The following is a 21,030-nucleotide window of genomic DNA, read 5'->3' as shown; positions in this document are numbered from 1 at the left end:
TCTAGCATGCAAGTCTTACTTTGTAAGAGTCCCTTGCTTTTTCTCTTTTTTTTTTTTTTAAGTCATATATTTAGAGTACTGGTGAAACTTCATCTTGCTTTTAGAGTATTGAGGAATCTATAAGTTTTTTTAAAACTAATATTAAAGTGTAACTCTGGTAAAGGGAGCTCTTTTTTAGGTGCTATCATGACTTGGCATTGAAATAGTTTAATTATCAAAAATAGAGCATTAGAGTTTCTGTGGTTAGCTTTTGAAGAAGAGGAAAACTGCATGGAGCCTTCAAGACAGAACAAAAATGATTAAGCTTCTCTACAGCCTTAAGAGCTTCTGTGATGTACATGTTTTACTTCTGGAAATGCTGGGCTCCAGCTGGATGAGTACTTTCCTCGGGTTTGAGTGGCATCTGCTTCTTTGTACAGGCTTTACCCAATGGCTTCTGCTTCTTTGGAACAGGCTTTACCCAATGGCTTCTTCTAAAAAGTGCATTTGTTAGAAAGTAGCATAAAATATAAGATCTGCTTCTGCAAGCAGTGAGATAAAAAGCACCAGGACTATTTTCTTTAAACAGGGACTTACTTAGAAATGTTTTCCCAGTATTTGAGATTTTCATAGATCTGAGTATTCATATTTTTTGTAGCCGTGTGGTTGCAGGTTTGTGTTTCTGGTGAGCAGCTTGTTCTATATGACTTAACACCAGTATGGTGCTTAATGGAATTACTATATGTGTTAATGGCAATATTAGCAGTTGTCTAGTTAATATAGCCAGAGTTAATTATTAGTTAGAAAAAGCACAAATATTGACATAGCCTGGCACACACTATAGGGCTCAGGTGAACAGAGCTGATGCAGGTCAAGCCTTAGAAACAGTGTAAATAACCTGCTTCTATTTAAAATACGTGCTTGAAAGGGAAAGTAGAAAGGTGGAGAGTAAAGCCAGCTGGTCCCTAAAGGGAGTGAGGTTGTATATGTATATATATATATATATATATATATATATATATATATAACTCTTCTGTGTGACAAAAAAGAATTGTGGGCACCACCACTGCCAGAGGCCAGTTTGTCAGTTTTTAATCTGCAAGATTTTGCATTGAGGGTTTACTAATTTCTAGGTTAATTCCTGCTGTAGTGTGTGATAGCTGGAGAAAACTGTGTTGTGACTCTTCTGAGAGGAAGACAATTCCTAGACCAAGCTGAATGATAATGGGATTTGATGACCTTGAGGTTTTAATAGGGGAAAAAGAAATTTGCAGCATCACTTAAATATTCAACATCCTTTTTTATTTCCATCATGCTCCCTAGCAGATGAGTTGCAGTTAGTTTTGCAAGTCATAGTAGCCTAAAGTGCTTTCTATAACAGTGGCGGCAGAAACATTTGTGCTTCCTGGCCAAACACAGGCAGGTTGTGGAATGGAATAGTACAAGAGGTACTTAGTCAAAAGCTTTCTCAATCTTAAATTTATCTCCTGAAATGAAGACTTGCAGAAAGCCTTCTTTCCATTTCTTGTCCTTTCTTCATCTATGACCTGAGTTTTAAAATACGGTGTTAGCATGACCAGAAATTTGGAGGCCAAATGTTGCCCAATTTATGTTGGATTAAATAAGAAGTGAGTGTAGCCTTGCAGTGTTGTTCAAATGTATGTTTGGGGTATTGATGATTTCCAACTATGTTGCTATCTGACAGAGCATTTCAGTAGTGAAGGTTTTGATACACATGTGGCTGTAAAACTGAGGTATATTTCTGAAGTTTCCTGGAAAGAACTGTAATACTGAATAATGCTAATAATGAAAGAACCAAAAAAAGACACCAAAATAATTCCTGTACAAGTGCCTTAAGAAAGCATGATGCAATTTATGGTGATTGGTGTATTTCCAGTATGTTTATCTTGCTTGTTACAGTATTTTAATCAGGCTTCTCTGGGATGTATTCAAATTTCAAACTTTTGTTAAACTGACTCATAAAAAACCCAAACAAAAAAGCTCAAAATCCAAATCAAGCTATTCCATCCCCCACGTTGCAATCCCCCTCCAAAAGCAAAGCTGTAAAAATGTAGGACCTTTGAAGAAAGTTTAGGTTGAGCTTGCCCTTGTGCAAGGGTGCAGGTGTGGTTTGGGGGACTGAGATTACCTGTCCCTTGTCCTTCTGCTGTAGCTTCACTGGATGGTGACAAGAGCACAGAAAAGGCCCTTGGTCTCTGCACTTATATATCAATTCTGAATGTAAATAATATTTGCTACTGCAGACACAAATCATGGTATAGTTTTCTGCCATACTAAGAGCAGCTTACAGCTGTCCTGTGGAGTTAAAGCCAGCTGTGCCTTATTTTAATTGAGGAATAGCCAGCAGGTAGGGGATGAAGATGTGTAAGCTGTGAATGCATCACCACTGTTCAACTATTGTTAAAAATCAGCTGTTTCTAACACTGGTACTGACCAATAAATTATTTGAAGTGATTGAAGTTCTTTGCTATATGGCATAATAATCCTTGGATATTTTCTGCTGCCCTTCAGTTCAGGTTTAGTCTATGCCTAGTCTGAAAGTTTGGTCGGTGCCTGCTCTGGAAATAGGCTGCTGATGCTTATTAAGTGCTCCCACAGACTCCAGAGTCAAAATTAAACCATGCAGGGAAGGCTGTGTGGGGCAGTGATGCCAAGAGGTTTGATCTATAACACTCATTTCAGTAGCAGTCTGTGATGCAGAACTAGTCACTGGTAGTTCCCTAAAGAGCTCAGAAACAGTACCAGGAGGAAATTGAGAAGTGGAAATGAAAGACTTCAGAAAGTGTTGGCTGGTCCAACTATTTTAAATGGTGTATTTTTACCTTTTCAATATATTAGATGTAAGATACATTGCATTATCTAATATATAGATGAAAAATGTATATATATCTAATGGATATATTAGATAATGGTTACTGTAGAGGCTGAAATAGAATGAACTAAGTAATAATGGGAAGGGAGTGAAAGGAGGAGGAGCTATGGTCTAAAAATAGGATGAGAAGAATAAGGAGTGTGTTAGAGGTAAGTTAGCCAGTTATATCCTCCCTGTTTAATACTTACTGTAAATCTGAACTTTTAAAAATCTGGGTCAGGAAAATCATTAATGCTAATTAATAAAATTATTTCAATTTGGCCATCTGAAATGAAAGTGAACAGGCAGTAAGTGTGATGTATAAGTCCACGTATGTAAATAAAAATGTCCCAAGAGAAAACCCTCACCTTGTGCGCAGGCTTTATGCAAACACAGAGGAGGGCTTTGTGGGCTGGACTCTTGAGTTTTGGTTTTGTCTTGAGCTTCAGAAGAAACTTGTGGGCCTAAGGAATTATTCTCAGAGTTCCTAACTTGCCAAGATCAGGATCAGCAGTAGTTACCTTGGCATATCATTGCTCTTCAGCTAATTTATGGTGATTTTTGGGAGGAGACCCTAATGTTGTTGTCTATTGCTTTGCTGGCTGGGATACTGTCCCATCAATGCATGGTAGTTGATCAATATATTTGTAGCTGAGCTGGTAGTGGTACTTGCACACTTATTTTTCTGTGGAATAGATGCTGAACATTTTGGTAACTGGATGTAGAGATTTGCTGGATGAGGGAGGTATAAGTGAGTGTTATCCCTCCATTAAACCTTTCCAGTGGGGTGTAGATGATCTGCAGGCAGCGGTTACAGCCCTGCAGATGCAGTCTGTGCATGGCTGTCCCTGTCTATAATTTGCAGTGTGGTCGAGTCCAGTTTTCTCATCTTACAAAACATTTTTGCTGGTCAAAGGGAAAAAAATCGTATAAAACGTTGTAAGTCTCAGAGTGTGTTTTTAAATGTAGCAAAATGCATTAGAAACAGTCCCCACCTGTCTTTCCTTCCATCACACCATGAATTCAAAATTTAATTTGGGTAGAGAATGGTTTCAAAACAAAGCTGAGGTTGGCATGTGTGTCCCAATGTGTCAGGGTGAAAGCACTTCTGTCACTCTTGGTTGATGCACTTTGACATTTTCAGTGACAGCTTTTGGGTTTGAAGCTCAATATTGGAAGATTTTCTATTTTCATTTGCTTTTATCTGCTGTGCCAAGAAAAATAGAACATTCTGTTTGGGGGACTTTGCCTTTTAAAAAGTTGTTGTATAGTAAATAGTTGTACAAAAAACATGGATGAGCCACCCTGCTGAACTGTGCTTTGGATGAAGTAATATTTACATTTTATAGTGCTTATTTTGGCTTTTCTCCCCCTGATTTGCTACAATTTGTTTTCTGCATCCCTCCCTACAAACACAGTTGTATTTCAGAAATCCTTTCCATTCTTTGGTGGTGCCTTTTGGCCATAAATACTGTAATCTAGAAAGAAAAGTGGAAGTTTTAAAACTGGCCCTGTTGAGATTTGTCTCTGTTGTGAATCTTGTGGGATACTTGAACATCCTTGTCCTGAATTTTTTGTAGGCAGGGTTGAATTTCATGGGATTTTGCTGTGGCACAACTGGAATGATCACCGAAGGAGCCTGTGCCTTGTTAGACCCTCTTAGTAAATGCTTTGGTTTTATTGAGACTACAAACAGCACTGTTCGTTGTATTGAGAAACAAGCAAATAGAACACTTGGTGAGTGAGGGGAAAATGTGTAGAAGATGTGGGATATGCCTGATTCTCCCTCAGGGTGAATGAAGTCTATTCCTTCCTGCCTTCTCTCTGCCACTTACTGTGCTTCCTCCTCTAAGCTTTGATGCTGTAGATGACCAGTTCCTGCTCACTTTACTGTAGTCATCCTGCTGAATCTAGATTAGCCTTTGAATTTAGGCCTAATCTTTCTTTCTTTCTTGGCATTTCTGAACAAGTCTCCTTGTCCCTCAGTTCTTGGCTACATTCCTACTTTCTTCTCCCAAATTCATGGTCTTTTGTTTTGTCCGTCTGCTTTTATCCAGCACTTTTCTGTTTCCCAGCACCTCTTAGACATCCTTTGTTGCCAAGTTTTCTGAGCTCTCTTGATTATCTCCTCAGCTGTTTGGATCAGAGATGTAAACCATGACTTGGTACAGATGATTGTGCATGGGCCTGCAAAACACTTGGTAGCATTTCCAGTCCTGTGATGCAGGGCAGAAAAATCTTAGGTTTTCTCCTAGGTTTTTTGTGGATTTTTTTCTTTTTTAATAAAAATTGATGCAGCGTCAAAGGGAGCCTAGTGGAGGCTGGTGGCTTCCTGTGAATTATTGTGTTGTCTAACACAATAGTGCAGATGTGTGCAGTAGGGTCTAAGAAATAATGCAACTGATCACTTTAGCCCTGTTCTCACTGTTGCTGTCATTTGTGTAACTGTAGTAGGAAATGGGAAGAAAAAGTACAGGCGATGTCCTACTAAAAATAAAAATGCTATGAGGTTATGCTATTTGGGTTTTAATGTCAGTCCTCTGCATCTTGTTTCTTGAAGAAGTAGATCCTTTACTTAGAGGACCAAAAACTATTTGCAAATAAGTTCTGCAAGTAATACAAAATACAGCTGCAAGTACGTTGGCAGCAGTGCTGGCTGTGTTCCTTGTGATGCCTAAATCTATATTTTTTCTTTCATTTAAGTCTCCTCATTGGTTTTCCAGAGAGTTGACTAGAAAAGAATCTATTTGAAGTGTCCATGGGGAGATTAGTCATGTGTTAATGCTGTGTAATTCTTGGACTTTTTTCAGCTGTGCTTGAGGTCTGCAGGTGATCCCAAAATTTGTAATTTCTGGCACTCTTGGAAACTTGATATTAATGTTTGTATAGTTGGAGAAAATTATTTTGTACTACTGCTGCATGCTCTCTTTTTAGTCTTGTATGAAAATGTTCAAGGTCAGATACTGAAAAGTACCTGGCTGTAACTGGTGTGGGTCCATGGTGGGTTAGAGAGACCTGCACCAGGGCTGGATTCACTCTCTGGGCTGTCAGAGTAATGAACTAACAGTGCTGATTGCTCCTGTGTGATCTTGAAGAAATGGTCTTGTACATTGGGGTTATGAACAGAACCTTGAACTTTGTGATCCCAAAAATATAATTCTGATAATCTAATTCCCCAGATTTTTCCACTTCAGGAATGGAAGCAAATATTTCATGGTTTGCATCACCCCTCCTGGGATGCGTTTCTTCCCAGCCTCTCTTATGTTACACTTTGTTTGCTGCAGTCTTCTCATGGTAATCTTCTGAGAGTGTTTCCCAGTCTTGGGGAATAGAAGCTTCCTTTAAACAGAGTTCATTTTTGACTACAGCCTTGCTGATGCTAATGAGTTGTTCTGGGAGCCCAGAGTCTGAGTGTCTCCAGTGAGGCGCTGTCCTCAGTCCTGTGGTGCAAAACTGCTGCTTCAAAATGCTCAGATGTAGCACAGGCTCCTGGGCTTGCAAGTGCCTCAGTGTAAAACACAAGCTCAAGCTGTCTGTAGTGATACCAATGTTTAAAAGTGGCCATGCTGGTGTTCACCATATCTAAAGAAAAATTATGTATTGTGGCAGTAAGGGGCAAGATGACTGTATCACCCACTGCAAGAGGAATTGGGGTAAGGTGGCCAAATGGAAGAGTATGTGTTTTTTGCTGATTGTGGAGTAAGAAGGATCTGCTTAAATGTCCGAATCTTGCAAAGAAAAATGGTTTCAAGTAGACTTTGAAAGGTTTTTGGGCTGAGAGAGCACTTTGATAGCTGGCTAACACCTAGGAATGGACACAGAAAGTATTGATTGTCAGAAAATAATGGAAGAGTTGAAGTAATTTGAGTGGCTGGCTCATCTTTGATTTATTTTGGTTTAAAGCATTAGGCGTTGTTTGCATTCTTAAAATATCCATGTAGCATAAAACTTGATATTTTGTTTCTTAGTTTTAAAGTCTGGTTTAATTTACTTTTTTTAGTGAAGTGATATGTAACCTTATCTTAGCAAGGAGTCCTACAGCAATCCACAGTGTTCATTTCGTGTGACTGGTGCAGTGAAGTGTGCAGAAAGTAAGTTTCAACAAATGTGTACATTGTTTGATTCTTATTTTTACTGTTTCTATAGGGAATGAAACTTTAACAAGAAGTCTATGTTAAAGCCTGGCTGACAGCAAGAGAAGCAAAGTGTAGAAGCAATGCCCTGATGAAAAGGTAGGGAACACATTGGTAGAGTTGGCAAAAAGCTTGTGTTCTGCCTTGGGAATTCCTGTGAAATTAGAGGGCTTCTGCTTTGTTCCCAGGATTGTTTGCTTGCTATGAAGAAAATACAGGGGGGAAAAGGCTTATCTGACAATTTTGCCAGGCAATTTTGGCAGTACAGAGATGGGGTGAAGTTTTTTCCTTGTGCAACTGCAGTTACTCACATGCCTTGAGACTGTTGAACTCCCATGGGATTTGTGTGGTGTTATGTCTGAGAAATGGTTCTGAGTAGCTGTAGCAGGACTGACTTAGCCAGTTAACTTTGCTTTGCTCTTGTATGCCCAGCTGACGCTCTGTGGGGAGGTTACTTCAACAGGCTAATGTAGCAATGCACATATGAGATGCTGGGGGCTGTTAGAACTTTACTGACAATATTTAATAATTAGCCTCTGATTTGTGTCTCTGTTCATCTGTTCTTTGTGTTCCTTCAAAGGAAATAACTTCTTAGAATGTTATTGTATGATGAATATTTAAAAAAAATAAATCTCCAGCTTTGAACTGCTTTAAAAAAGGTTGCAGAGCCCTGCACTGGTTTCCAGCCTCCTGTAGGAGATATTTGTTGCTTGTTTATACATGACACGTCTTTGGGGCATGCTAACAAAGTGAAATATCACCTGGTTTAGACAGCAAATGGATCTAATAAGGAACTCAAATTAATAAGCAATTTAATATTCTCAAAGAAAAATGCAGGAAGGAATGAGAATGACAACAAGGCAGATTAAAAGATTACAAGGCAGTTGTTGTATTTGTCTGCCAGATGTGGACTGGCAGAAACTCTTCTAATGGAGTCAGATGGTCCTTACTGCTGTCTGGGAAAGTTGGCTCCTGGAAAGAAACTGGCATGGCTGGAGCAGTTCTTCTGGTCTGGAGCCACTTAAAAGTTACCTCTGCAAAATTCTGTGGGTAGGAGCAGGTTGTAGGAATTGGATGAGTTTTTTTTTTCCTTGCAAATGTTGTAGTGCATCTGTAGTAAACTGTACTTTGGGAAGCATCGTGCCTGTTCGTGCTGCACAGATGGAATATATGGCACATCCACATCAGTTCTGGTCATGTGATGGAGAAAAGCTGATGTGTGCTTTCCTCCTCTAGTATTTGAATGAGGAATGTGATCTGTTTAAAAAAGCTTGGACACTGAATAAATTATAACAGTGGTGACAAGCAGCAAAAATCTTTAATTAGTATTTTCTAAATGTTTATGAAAAAATAGGATGTTAGAAAATTACATTGAATAAACAGTAAAACTGTGTTACCCTTTGTCTTTCAGCAGAGCAATCAAGCTAATAGTTTGTGGATCTGAGAGATTATCTGATTGTTTCCCCTGTTCCCATATTTTTAGAAGTTACAAAAAGCCCTCTCATCTATGTAGTCATAATTTGCAAAGTGTGTTTAATTTTTTTACATGTGACTTTGCTATTTGCAAGGATATTTTGGTTCTCTCTGATCTTTATGGTGTTCAATTTAATGGCTGTCATATGATTAATACCACTATAAAAATAATTATCATGAGATGGCTCAAAGACCATATATTGCACTTATTTCCGGGGACTTTTGTAAGAGGTTATGGTTATGATCCCATGGTACTGTCTTCGAAGTGCAGCCTTTTGTCCCCAGATTACTGAAGTGTAGAGAGGCAATGGAAGCTTCTCAGTGTGGCACTCTTAATTGTTGAATTTCATCTGGAACCAGCTGCTTCAAGCAACCCTCTTGTGCAGTGTGACTTTTTCTGCAGTGTTTTTCATGTTTGTTTGGTTTGGGGTTTTTTTTCCTCCTCAAAGTTTACTTGCAGTATGGTGCGATGATGTAGGCAGCATTCCTGACCTCCCACATTACAATCCAAGGGGTGGAGTGGAGACCCCATGGCCAGGCTCTGTTGAAACCGTTGCAGGGGAGGGAACTCTGGGACTTTCTAGCTGATAGAGCCTCACAGCAGCTGAAGACCAAGGGAGATAAGGAAAGCTATCCTGCTGTGGAATCAGCAGCTGTAGAAAAATCTCTCTCCTTGGACTGACACATGTCCCCATCCCAAGGTTATCTCAGGTACTATCCTGAGATTCACGCCTGCAAGGGACAACCACTTACTCACTGAGTAAGATGTATGACTAAAGTCACTGTGGAATAGCTTCATGGTAAGAGTTTCTACAGAAATTCTTCATCAGTTTATGTGAAATGCTCTTCACAGAATGATTATTTGTCACTGAGTTAGCTTGAAATTTATGCCTTCTTTCTGGGGTCTGTTAACATAAAATTTGCATAAATCTGCTCTCCCGGTAACCAGATGTTGAAAATTTGAGTATCACAGTAGCTCTAGTAAAGTCTAAGTCAGCCTTAGACTAAAATACCACTGAAGTTTATCTTCTGCATTTTTAGCTGCAAGTTTTTGTATCAAAAGACAAAGATCATAACATCCTCATAGAATCCCTGAATGGTTTGGGTTGGAAGGGACCTTAAATCCCGTCTCATTCCACCCCTGCCATGGGCAGGGACACCTTCCACTACCCCAGGCTGCTCCAAACCCTGTCCAGCCTGGCCTTGGACACTTGCAGGTATGGAGCAAATATGAAAGGATAATACATCATCAGCCAGGCCTTTTTTTTTTCCTCTCTTCTGTAAAATCTGCATTAAATTATGAAAGTCTTGCTGACTTGTGTATTATGTGCTATAACCTTAGGAAGCAAATCTGTGTGATAGCAGGTGTTTGTATGTAGGGGATTCTAATTTTAACTGCCTCTAAATGAGGAGAGCTCGTCCCAGTTTTTCTTGAAAGTGCTTTTGGGAATAAATGAATGTTTGAATTTAAGACTTGGGGTATAAACTTTATATGGAATAATGGTGAAGTTTAAATGGTGTAAAGGTATGGTTCTTCAGTATTTATATATACACATTATTCTGTTTATTTGTAATGCTGTCTTGGCTGATTAAACTGGGGTAGTGCTGTTAATACACTGGAGTTATAAGTCTTGCTTGCAGTTTTAACAGCCGTCATTTGTGTAGTTTTTGATTAGTAAAGTGTTAGTTTCATTTCATCCTAACAGGCATCATGAATCACTCCAGAAATCAGTGTAGTTTTGTGAAATGGTGCTGGTGAGAAAAGGAAAAAAACCTTAATGTTACAATAACTATAATGTAGTCTTACAGAGAGTTGTTAATGTAACAAAATACTTAGAACTTCAGTCATATTAGCTGAAAGATGTAGTTGTCTGGTCTTATGCCAGAGTTTAAGGATACTTTGTTAAACATCTCCTCTCCATGCATTTGTTCCCAGCCTGCCTGGGTTTGCTGGAGCCACATGGACAGTGAGATAATAGGCGGCACATGCAGAGGTTGAGTTTGTGTGTCTTTGAATATATCACTCAAGGAGGAGTTTGAATTTGTAGTCATTACTTTCATATATATGCTGAATAACATATTCCAGATGTTTTTGAAATAACTGAATTTAGGTTAAACTAAGCTCAGTTTTGTAACTGCATGCTCTCTTCAAACACAAGCTGAATAGTTATTTTCAAGTTGTTACTCTCCTATATATTGATGATTGTTTCCCAGTAATCATGTTTGCTGAAGTGTCCCATAGGGCTTATTAACCATATAGAAAAAATAAAAGCTAAATAATTTGGGGTTTCTTCTTGGCATTTTCTAGAACAATGTAAATAAGCATAAAATAAAAATCTTCACTCACTTCCTTGCAGCTTTAGAAGCTTGTCAAGCCAGTCCAGCAAAACATAACCAACCTAGAAAATAAGAGCAGGAAGAGGGAATTGTCTCTCTTGTGCTGGTGGATGAGGTTGGTAGAGGTGATCAGGCACAGCCTGACATTCTTCTTGCTTGAGCAGGGGCTGGTGCTGGAAATCTGAGACCAGCTTGGAACAATTTGATTAAATGCACGTTATCAACTTGGGATATAATTTTCCAAATTACCAGTAAGAAATATCTGAATTTATTATGTTTTAACAAAAATTCTTGGTCAAATCCAAGAATCATGATGGCATTAAGTTTGAGAAGTCTTAATCCTTGCTGCTTAGAGCAAAAAATAAAGGGAGATAAAGCAAAGGGAATAAAAGTTACATGAAAACTGAAGTCTTGTACCAACCATTCAAACTGTTTTAAATTCTGGTTGTTCAGTTTCGTAATGTCAGCAAGCTCTTGCAACTCCTGTGTGGTAACAGCTTCTCTTGCAATAAAATTTTGCACCCAAACAAAATTAATTCAACAAAAGGGAGTCTTAAATAGCTTGTCTGGTTTAAAAAGTCTGTAACTTGATGACAGTAAACTTCCTGAAGCTACTCTAGCAAGATTCCAGCACATATGGGTGACTTGGATAAACATTTTTAGCCCATTTCTCAATGTTCCATGAGAGAGCAGAAAGAATTTTCTTTTTTGCATGCTATGATTTTCTGTTTTTAAAAATAGCCATAATTTTATCATTTCTGATTGGTATTTCTTTCTTAGCAGTTGTAACACCTTGTAATGGAAGATGGAAGACAAAGGGGCTCGTGTTGCTGACTACTTTGTTGTCGCAGGATTAACGGATATCTCAAAACCACTGGAGGAGGAGATCCACTTCAACGATGCCTGCCATAAAATCGCCAAACCAAAAGAACCCATCACAGATGTAACAGTCCTTAATAAATCCCTGGGGGAGGAGGTTCCTCAGGGCTATAAATGCATAGATGTCACTCCCTCGGGCCTGTCCGCAGATCTCAATAATGGCAGCCTTGTAGGACCGCAGATATACCTTTGTTATCGCCGAGGAAGGGATAAGCCTCCACTTACTGATTTGGGGTGAGTGCTTTCCCTGTTCCAGTGGGTGATTTTCACAGGTTTATTTAACTAAAAAGCAAATAAGGCAGGTTTAGGGAAATGCCATACTGTTTAAATACAAGGCAAAACTCTAAACAGGAAGATACTTGTTGACTTGAGCCTACCGTAACCCAGTATGGAAGGGAAAATGCATGCTGAGTGGATTTTAATGACAAGTGTAATCCTTCCCATTTTGGAGTTTTCAAATCCATTTATAATTTTTAATGTATATATTTGGATGGGGATAAGATGCTTAACCTATTTAATACAAATTGAAAAGAGGTAAGTTACATGACATTCTTAGGACCAAGCAATGAATCTTTAACAGAACTGAAAATAACACTATTTTGCAGTAAACAAAATGCTTAAAAGCAATTATGTATGAGGAAAACCAGTATAGTTTCGTCATGAAGCTTTTCTGTTAGAATACAGTTGGAGATAATGTGACCTGAACGTGTCAGTAAAAATGTTTTGCTCAGAGATGAGACAAGAGCTGTGATTAAAACTCAAAGTGTTTTAAAAATGTGCCTTCTGAATTTTTTTGCATCCCCTTTTAACTAGGGTTTTATATGATGGGAAAGAAAGAGTGAAGCAAGACTGTGAAATCATTCAGACCACCCCGTATGGGCGGCCTGCCAACATCAGTGGCAGTGCCTCATCACAGCGGGTGTACATCACCTACCGCAGGGCCTCCGAGAACATGACCCAGAACACCCTGGCTGTCACAGACATCTGCATCATCATACCGAGCAAAGGAGAGACCCCTCCGCATACCTTCTGCAAGGTGGACAAGAATCTTAATAATAGTATGGTAAGATTCAAAATCTGGGCTTTGAACACTTGATACTCACTGATGTGATGTTTGTGAAGTATTTGTGGCAGTTCTTGGAGTACCTGGTGAAAAATTTTGATAAGCGCTCTCCAAAGATAAATCAAATATTGGAAGAGTTGGAGGATTGCATTCCTTTGTTCCTACTTGGAACAAAGTCTTTCTGGAAGCCTTAGAGCAAATGTTTGGGTTTTTTTAGTGCTGACTCCAGCATCTTTGGATTGATCCTTTAGAAACTGTTGTGTACCATGTGTGTAACCGGAGGCTTAACAGGTGTGGCTGTTTCTGACACTGCTTTTACTTTTGTGGTGGGAATTCCATATCTAGCAACCAGTTGCTGTTTTGTTTTCCAACTCTTCCCTTCACCTACAATGCTATTTTATAAGTGTTATTCTCCCCAGTAGTTTCACAAACTTCTTATTTAAAGAAAGTTGTATGTGAGTGATATTGGAAGCTGTTGACTGTAAGCACATTTGAGTAATTAATATAACATTTGAGTAATAAGTCTGGCCTGCTAAAATACACAGGTTTCACAGCACTTTGATTTTCAGAACTGAGTATTTTGGTGTCTCCTGGTTAAATCTGCAGCCCCAGGTGCTGGCTCTTGCAGGGTCCTCAGAAGTCAGTGTGCTGGGGAGGATGCTGACTGCTCTGCAAGTGGGATCATGTGAAAAAGATGATGGGAATTGATTTGTGCTTGTTTTTAAATAAATGCCTGTAGGCATTAACCAATGGATTTTTCAGTTCTTCTAGTCCCTGCATTGACTGGGTTATGGGAGTGCTGTCTTAGGGAAGTTGTTACACCTTTCTCCCTTCTATAAAAGCTCTGGGTTCGCTCTATGGGTGCTGGTCTTTTCTGTTCCATGCCTTTCCCTGTTCTTTATTCTCATGTCCAGAACTTGAGAATTTAAATACTTTAAGTTATCAACTTTATTATTAATTATATTCTGTTATGTTCCTTTGTTATACTTCATCACTTAATCCAATAAGTTCTTTTGTTTTACAGTGGGGCTCAGCAGTATACTTATGTTATAAAAAGTCTGTGGCAAAAACCAACACCATATCATATAAAGCTGGTATGTAACTACTATTTAGCTTTTTTTATCTTCAATTCAGGATTTGCAGGCTCATTTGTAATGTAATGTATTTTGTATGAAAGAATTAACTCTATCTTGCCATTATCCAACAAGGAATCTTTCCCTAAGCAATTATTTTAAAATCATGTCCAAAAAGAAGCCTTAGAACTGGGTATCATGACCAGGCTGTTTTAAAATTGGCATTTAATTGGGAAGCTCAGCTGTGTTTTGATACGTTTCTGCAAACCTGTGCGTCTCCCACCTGGGTTTGTGTTACTGGTAACTGTCTCTTAAGGATGTGTGTATGTGTATATGCAGAAGAAAATACCACAAAAATTATTCGATACATTTTCATGATCACTTTCTTTACAAACATTTTAAAGAATCCTGCAGATTTCTACACTGCCTTGAGCATCACTGGCACTGAGCTCTTTAAGTATTTTTGGATTGTGTATCATCTTTATTGTTTTATTTATAAGACAGAATTAGATTTGCTATGACTGATTAAACGTGTTGGGTTTGCGTTTGTCGTGTGGGGGGTTTTTTAAAGGCTGGTTTTGTTTGGCATACAAGTCATGAGCATGATTCACACTTAAGCTTTAATCCACTTACATCCCTTTTAGGTGCTGCTCTCTGTAAACAGGAGTTCAGGACGTACTAAAAGGTGGACAGTACATTTGTAAACAAATAAAAATTTTAAAAGGCCCCACATCTGGTGGTGACTTGCACAAAATTTTGATTCTTGGCAGGAGGGGGAGCCACTGCCCTTTTTGGTTACAAGTTTTTATTGCTTAACATTCCCCTTTCTATTAGAAAAGTGCATAGTGATTGTGCTGTCTAATGGAGAGCAATCCTAAATCCCTTCATGCAGTACCCATTCTCAGTGTGGAGTCCCCTGGGCTGGCAATCAGACAGGATGGATTGCTACAGCCTCTGATGTAACTGAGGACCTGTATGCTAAAAGCCTCTGATTCAGATCTTCATGTTCTACGGCTGTGTTTAAAATTAAGTCTAAACACATTGGTCTGACAGCACAGTAGCTGAATCCTCAGCTGAGGTGGATCAGCATATTTTATTTGATTCTATTGATATTTAAAAACTATCCTAATATCTAACATATACATATTTTTCAGGGGACATTTGTTGGCAAGAATTAATTGGTGTCATATTGAAATCATCAGTCTTATTTCTCAATTATTCACATTACCTTTTTTAAACTAGATTTTCAATCTTTGCTCATACTCGTGATGAGTGTGGACTGTTATAATAACAGTTGAGATGCACACAGCCTGAAAAGAGGAAAAGATAATCAGTTATGAATAGTTTCTAGAATGGAAAGTAAAATTTCAGTGTAATGCTTTAGTCAGGTGATTTCCCCTTAGGCCATGGGAGCATCTACCACTTCCAGCTATTCCTGTGCCTGATTATTTACACCTTCACTGATCTTCTGAAGTTACTGTGTGCTCATATATGAATTTTCTGGCAATTATTTTATGGAATGAGCTATTACAAACCTGTTTCTGCTGGCTCTTCTATAACTGCCTCTTTGCACATTCTATTTATAGGTTTAATATGCAGATATCCCGAAGAAGATTATGAATCATTCCCATTACCAGAATCTGTGCCTCTTTTTTGTCTCCCTATGGGTGCAACAATTGAATGTTGGCCATCTAACAGTAAATACCCTCTCCCAGTTTTTTCTACATTTGTACTAACTGGAGCTTCTGCAGAAAAGGTATTTTGAAACCTTAAAAAAACATTATTCATTTAACTGAAAAAACTCAGTTGTTTATTTCTTCAGGATGATGATAATGAATGTTTTCATAGATAAGCTTGAATCTGTTCTCTTGGGCTTGATTCCAAGACTGCTTTGAAGAGTGACTTGCCGTAGTTTCAGTGCTGGACTGCTGATCATAAATCTGTGCTCCTTTGCTTTCCTGTTAGCCTGTAAAACTGGAGAGTTGTAAAATTGCACTGCATATACATGCAAGTAATGCTATTTTTATTGCAAGCATGGAAACGACCTTGCATGTACATACTTGTTCTAAAAAGTAAATTGGATGTCAGGGGATATGGCTTTGAGTTGTGTATAAAGGATTCCTAAAATAGCTCTAAAGGCAATTGGAGGAGCAATTGACTGGAGTTGTACTCTTTATAATCATTATTTTTCTCTCAAATAGATAATTTTGTAAATTACTTTTTCTCATATGACATTGAGTGTTTTAAATAAATAATAGTCTGGATTTTCACAGCCATAAGAATATTCTGGAATGGAATGCTTCAAAAGATGATGCATTAATGTATCTTTTCAAACAGTAACACAGACTTGATTTTCTGTGTGTTTGGGGTTTCTTAGATTGCTTTGAAGATCAAGGAAAAGTTATTGCCTTCAAATCCATGATGTGTTTGCAGGTATATGGTGCTGCTATTCAGTTTTATGAACTGTATCCTGAAGAGAACCTCACAGAGAAACAAAAATCTCAGCTGGGATTAGCAGCTGCTGTCGAGGGAAAAGACACGTGCAGAACAGTGCAGACAAATAAATGCATCTGTCTGCTCTCTCACTGGCCTTTCTTTGATGCTTTCAAGAAATTTCTTACCTTTCTGTATCGTTACTCCATTTCTGGGCCACATGTCCTTCCCATTGAGAAGTAAGTAATTTCCAAAATTCATAACAGTAATTTCAGTTGGTAAGAGGGGGTTTTTGTTCTAAGCATCCTGTAATATCCTTTTTACTTGGGTCATCAAACATTAAATATAATGGCTGCACTTTGCTCCTCTGATAAACATATCTTTACCTACTTCCTGAAAAAGTCTAGATTTTTATTTGTGATTTAAGTGCCTGCAAAGGTCTCTGAAAGCTGTTTTAATTAGCTTTGCGCCCTTTAGCCATAGTGATTAGAAAGAGCAAGATTATAAATCCTTTCTTAATCTTGGACACATCAGGTTAGGAGAATTAAATGTGTAGATTTGCATTTTTTCAAACGCCTATTTGCAGTGTAAGGAGAGATGATAAAGCAGATTGAATATTTTGCACTAGTAATTATCTTCTATTTGTGATAAATAAACTTAATTTCTTTCTCACATAAAGGATTTCACATTATAAAATGCAGAGGAAATCCTTACACCAAGAAGTGGTCGATAGCTGTAATTGATATGTAATGCCACGTAACATTTCTTGGATCATGTAATGTTTTAATGCAACAGATTTCAGATACACCATTTACTTCTATTACACATCAGTGTTTTTTCTGCTTCAACTTAAATACTAACTTGTAGGAGACTTCGACTTTGTGGATTAAGTATTTTTTTGATTGTTTATCCCCTTGATTATTCCACTTCCCATCACTGTACTTATTTGAAGATTCTGACTGTGTAAACTTACAATGATGAAAACTTTTTTTTTTTTTTTTAAAGCTTAGGGGTTTGGTGTTTTGGGAATGAATAAAATAAGTTGATATCAGAAATGCTTTATCAACTTGGATTTTATGGATTTATTCTAATTTCTCTGATTTGTAAACTGGTCAGTTTACTGTGGATAACTTAAATATGGGATTCTAATGTAGTATCCAGCCTACTTTCTTTGGCTATTTTAATGATGATGAAAGTTGTGTGTGCCATACATGTACCTGAACATTTTCAGTCAGCCCAGCTGCTGCAAACAGCCAGCTTCCCTTGTTGCGTGACGTGTTCCATGTTTTGGCCACTGTCTTCATACACCGGTAATAAAGAAAAACCCAAATTGATGCTTGTTTGTGGTTTGTCTTAATTTCTTCAAAATGCAGTTGCCTGTGTCATAATAGTGGTAACATTTGTAGAAATCCTGATAAAATATGTGCTGTAGGAAGGAGTTTAGGATGGAATACCTGTTTCTCATGAGTTTTTACTGACCCCATGTTGCTTCTTTTAATGTGACAGTGGCTATTGTGTAAAACTGCACTTTTAGAACTTGTGTAAGTTTAATCAATTCATAAAACTGAGAACTTTGTCAAATTATAAAAACATTTTTCTGTATTCGTAGTATGTGGAAAAACTTTAATGTTTTTTCATCAGCAATTTTATATAACATTTTGTATTTAGAACTGAAGAAAATGGATAAGCTTAAGGATTCTCCTTGATACTCAGCCATAAATATTTTTTTTGCAGATAACCAGTTCTAGTCTCTGAGGTTTAGTGCTATTTCAAGCTCTCTCAGAAGCAGGATTTTAAAATGGGACTGTGATACTCAAACATCAATGTTTCTACTTTACAAGTGAAAAAAAACCTCTTTGTAACAATCTCACAAACCAAGTTTGTATTCTGAAAGAGAATCTGCCCTCCCATTTTCTTGTGACCAGTAGAAAAATAGGTTTTCAAGGTCAGAATACCCCAGTAGGATTCAGGTGCTGGGATTTTTTGTTCTGTTTTCTGAATAAGTATGTGCTATTTTAATATCATAATTGCTCTTACTGTAAAAAATTTTGTCTTGAGGTAAAGTAGTTGAAGCGTGCTTTCTACTAAATCAGTATTTTTCTTTTCCTCTAGACACATTTCCCATTTCATGCATAAAGTACCTTTTCCATCCCCTCAGAGGCCAAGAATTCTAGTTCAGGTAGGTGTAATTTTCTCCAATAACTGTGTCTAAGGTGAAGATAAAGCAGGTTAATAAATGGAAAATGTAATTTTTGTGCTCAAACTATTTTTGTTCAGGATTTCTTTTTCCTAAATTCATGTATGTGATGTGAGAAATCTGTAAAAATTCTATTTCCAGTTTAGTTAGTGACCTTAGTGAGTTATTACACGAAGCTGTTTAGTGAGCTTTGAACTTAATTTTTTTTCAGAGTATATGGAAATTAATGAAAAACTACTCCAAGTCAGCATGTGGTCTGACTTTTGCACTGTTTGCTTTTGAACTGTTTTCTTCTTGCTACTGTATGAAGGCTGAGTGTAAAATAAATAAATAAAACTAAAACCAGATGTGAAATGTATAACTGTGATTGCCCCTCTTCCCAAAGGGCTCTGTGCTCTCCTCTCCATGATGGACGGCTCTCAGTGAGAACTGCAAGAGCCACACTGAGTAACAGCCCCTTTATCAAACATGGGCCTTGCTCTGTCCTCCCTGCAGGACTGTGTGGGAGTGAAATAATTACAAGAATTGCTGCCTGTTCTTTGAAATTTCAGTGTGTCACTGTTGGTAGGAGAGAAAAAATCCTTGTCATGAAGACTTCTGAAGTGTTATTAAATCTTTTTCTTTTCTCCTAAAGAGGCAAAATAGTTAGAGACATGTTAAAATTTTTATTGCAGAGAAAAGAGAGCTCTCTTGCAGTCATAGTATTCTACGAATCGTGGTTTTGATTAAATACTTAAAAAATGATGCTCTTCTCTGTTATTACTTGTATAACATAAAATATGGAGAGCCCTGTGCAGTTCTGAGCCTTAATTGTGTAGCCCATATGGTAGCGAAGTCTTTCAGAGCAAATACAATCCTGGATTATGTCTTTATAGCATGTACTGAATATTGAAGATACTCTTTAGTGTATTCTAAAGGAGTGATATTTATTAAAGTTACTGGAAAGGGATTAGAGAACAGTTATACTGAAACTATATCTGGCACTTTTGTCCCTTTTCTTATGATTTTAAACTTCAATTCAAAACCCAGCATTTTTACATCTTGTTTTAGGCTTTTTGTATTCAAATTCAATAAAATATTTGTGCTAGGATACTCTAAACACCTATTTAGAGAGATTGTAATTGAGTTCAGAGAAAATAGTTTAATGCTTTTAGTCTGAAATGTTAGGGAATTTTGTTGAAGTATGTATGGTTTATATCCTGGAACAAAGTCTGAAGGTCTAGATGTAAGTGATGTGAAAATTATGTCTGTTATACCTTATTTTCAAAATGTTTTCTGCATTAAATTAATACAACTTTAGGAGCTGATAGTACAGATGGAGAAAGCACTGCTTTTACAGTAGGCAGTGGTAATTGCGGTCTGTGAAAAAATTCTTCCTTCCAGCTGCTTCCAGGGACTTAAGTTGTGTTTGAAACTGCACTGAATAAAATCACAGGTGATTGTACCAAAGACTTTTCCCCAAAATTAGTGGCGGAAATGCATATGTTGAAAATGGCAAGCTTTTAGGATTCCATTTCTCTCTGAAGCCTGTTAATGGAAAATGTGTTAGTCTTTTGCTAAGCAATTAAACTTCTAAGTTTCAAAGACATTATAGCCATTAGTAAAACACTCCAGAATGTTCCTGTTTGCCAGCTTCCAGCTGCCGTAGTTGAGAGGTTCCTTCTGACCTGAGATCTGCTGGACTGTGTTGTGTGTCCTACATCCCCTTACTGCACAGAGGTTGCTGTGCTAATGTATCACAACCTGCAGACTTCAAGAGCACGTGGAGTAATGTTTCTCCCTCTGGGGACTGGGGGTAATTACTGCCCCTTCTGCCTGAGGGAGATGTGCTCCTTGAAGAGATGCTTAATTGTGTTTATGTGCTTTTGCTGAAGCACAAGTCAGAGGACATCAGGCTGATGCTTCCTTTCAGAGGGTAGTTTATGAAGGTTTGCCTCAGGCTGAAAAAATGAGTCCTGTGAATTCTTCCACTGAACAAGCTAATGGTGCTGGTGGTCCCAAGGTGACTTACTTGACAAATCCAGCATGTGGTGTGGCCATCCTCATTTGTCAGGGAAGTGGGATGTGAAACGTGCAGGGAAACAGCATTACAGACACTCCTTAATTCCCTGGGTTTGGTGGGTCTCCAGACACAGAATTAGGTGACTTTGTGCTTCTAAGTCATCAGTCTTGTCTTCTGGCTTCTATTACCTGGTCACCTGCAGTGGGTCTAAGGTCAAACATACTCAAAACTGACATGTTACTAAAAATGGTCCAAACTTGCAGGTTAGTTATACAAGTTGCTGTGACTGAGTTACTACTGCTTTTATACAACAGAAAATGCAGGCAGGATTAAGCCAGCTGGTATCTTGTTACCGTGGATTTACTATGGCTGAAAACATCAGCTGAGCTTTGATAAACTGATTGTGCATTGCTATTCTTGTACTGACAAGAGTCTTCCTATTTGTGCTGAATATGTGAATGATTTGCTCGATGCCATGTCACTGTAAGAAAGAAATGTGATTTAATAGGATCTTCTCCTTGCATCTTCAACTAATGCAAATTTTAAAGATTCTATCAGAGCTGAGCAGTTTCTACCAACCAAGAGCTTA

At 38.0% G+C, this 21,030-nt stretch overlaps 1 protein-coding gene across 7 annotated transcripts in view; it reads left to right on the top strand.

Annotated features, from left to right (window-relative positions):
- The window catches only part of DENND4A (DENN domain containing 4A), a 49,197-nt gene that overhangs the window by 1,690 nt on the left and 26,477 nt on the right, over positions 1–21,030 (top strand). For 3 of the 7 annotated variants that reach the window (XM_042039009.1, XM_042039010.1, XM_042039003.1), the window contains exons 2-8: positions 6,998–7,083; positions 11,575–11,907; positions 12,487–12,736; positions 13,761–13,830; positions 15,396–15,565; positions 16,243–16,481; positions 18,355–18,421. In XM_042039009.1, the coding sequence (XP_041894943.1) occupies positions 11,600–11,907; positions 12,487–12,736; positions 13,761–13,830; positions 15,396–15,565; positions 16,243–16,481; positions 18,355–18,421 (1,104 nt within the window). In that variant the 5' untranslated portion in view covers positions 6,998–7,083; positions 11,575–11,599. Of the gene's footprint in view, positions 1–6,997; positions 7,084–8,906; positions 9,258–11,574; positions 11,908–12,486; positions 12,737–13,760; positions 13,831–15,395; positions 15,566–16,242; positions 16,482–18,354; positions 18,422–21,030 lie in introns of all 7 variants that reach the window. The other 4 variants (XM_042039008.1, XM_042039006.1, XM_042039004.1 and 1 more) reach the window with 4 other exon arrangements.

Source organism: Corvus kubaryi, unplaced genomic scaffold, assembly GCF_017639235.1.
Source record: "Corvus kubaryi isolate FWS band 111438036 unplaced genomic scaffold, C.kubaryi_AGA036_p1.0 37394, whole genome shotgun sequence".
Taxonomy (NCBI): Eukaryota; Metazoa; Chordata; class Aves; order Passeriformes; family Corvidae; genus Corvus; species Corvus kubaryi.
Note: the sequence above shows the minus strand (reverse complement) of the source record. Positions and strands in the feature narration are given on the sequence as shown.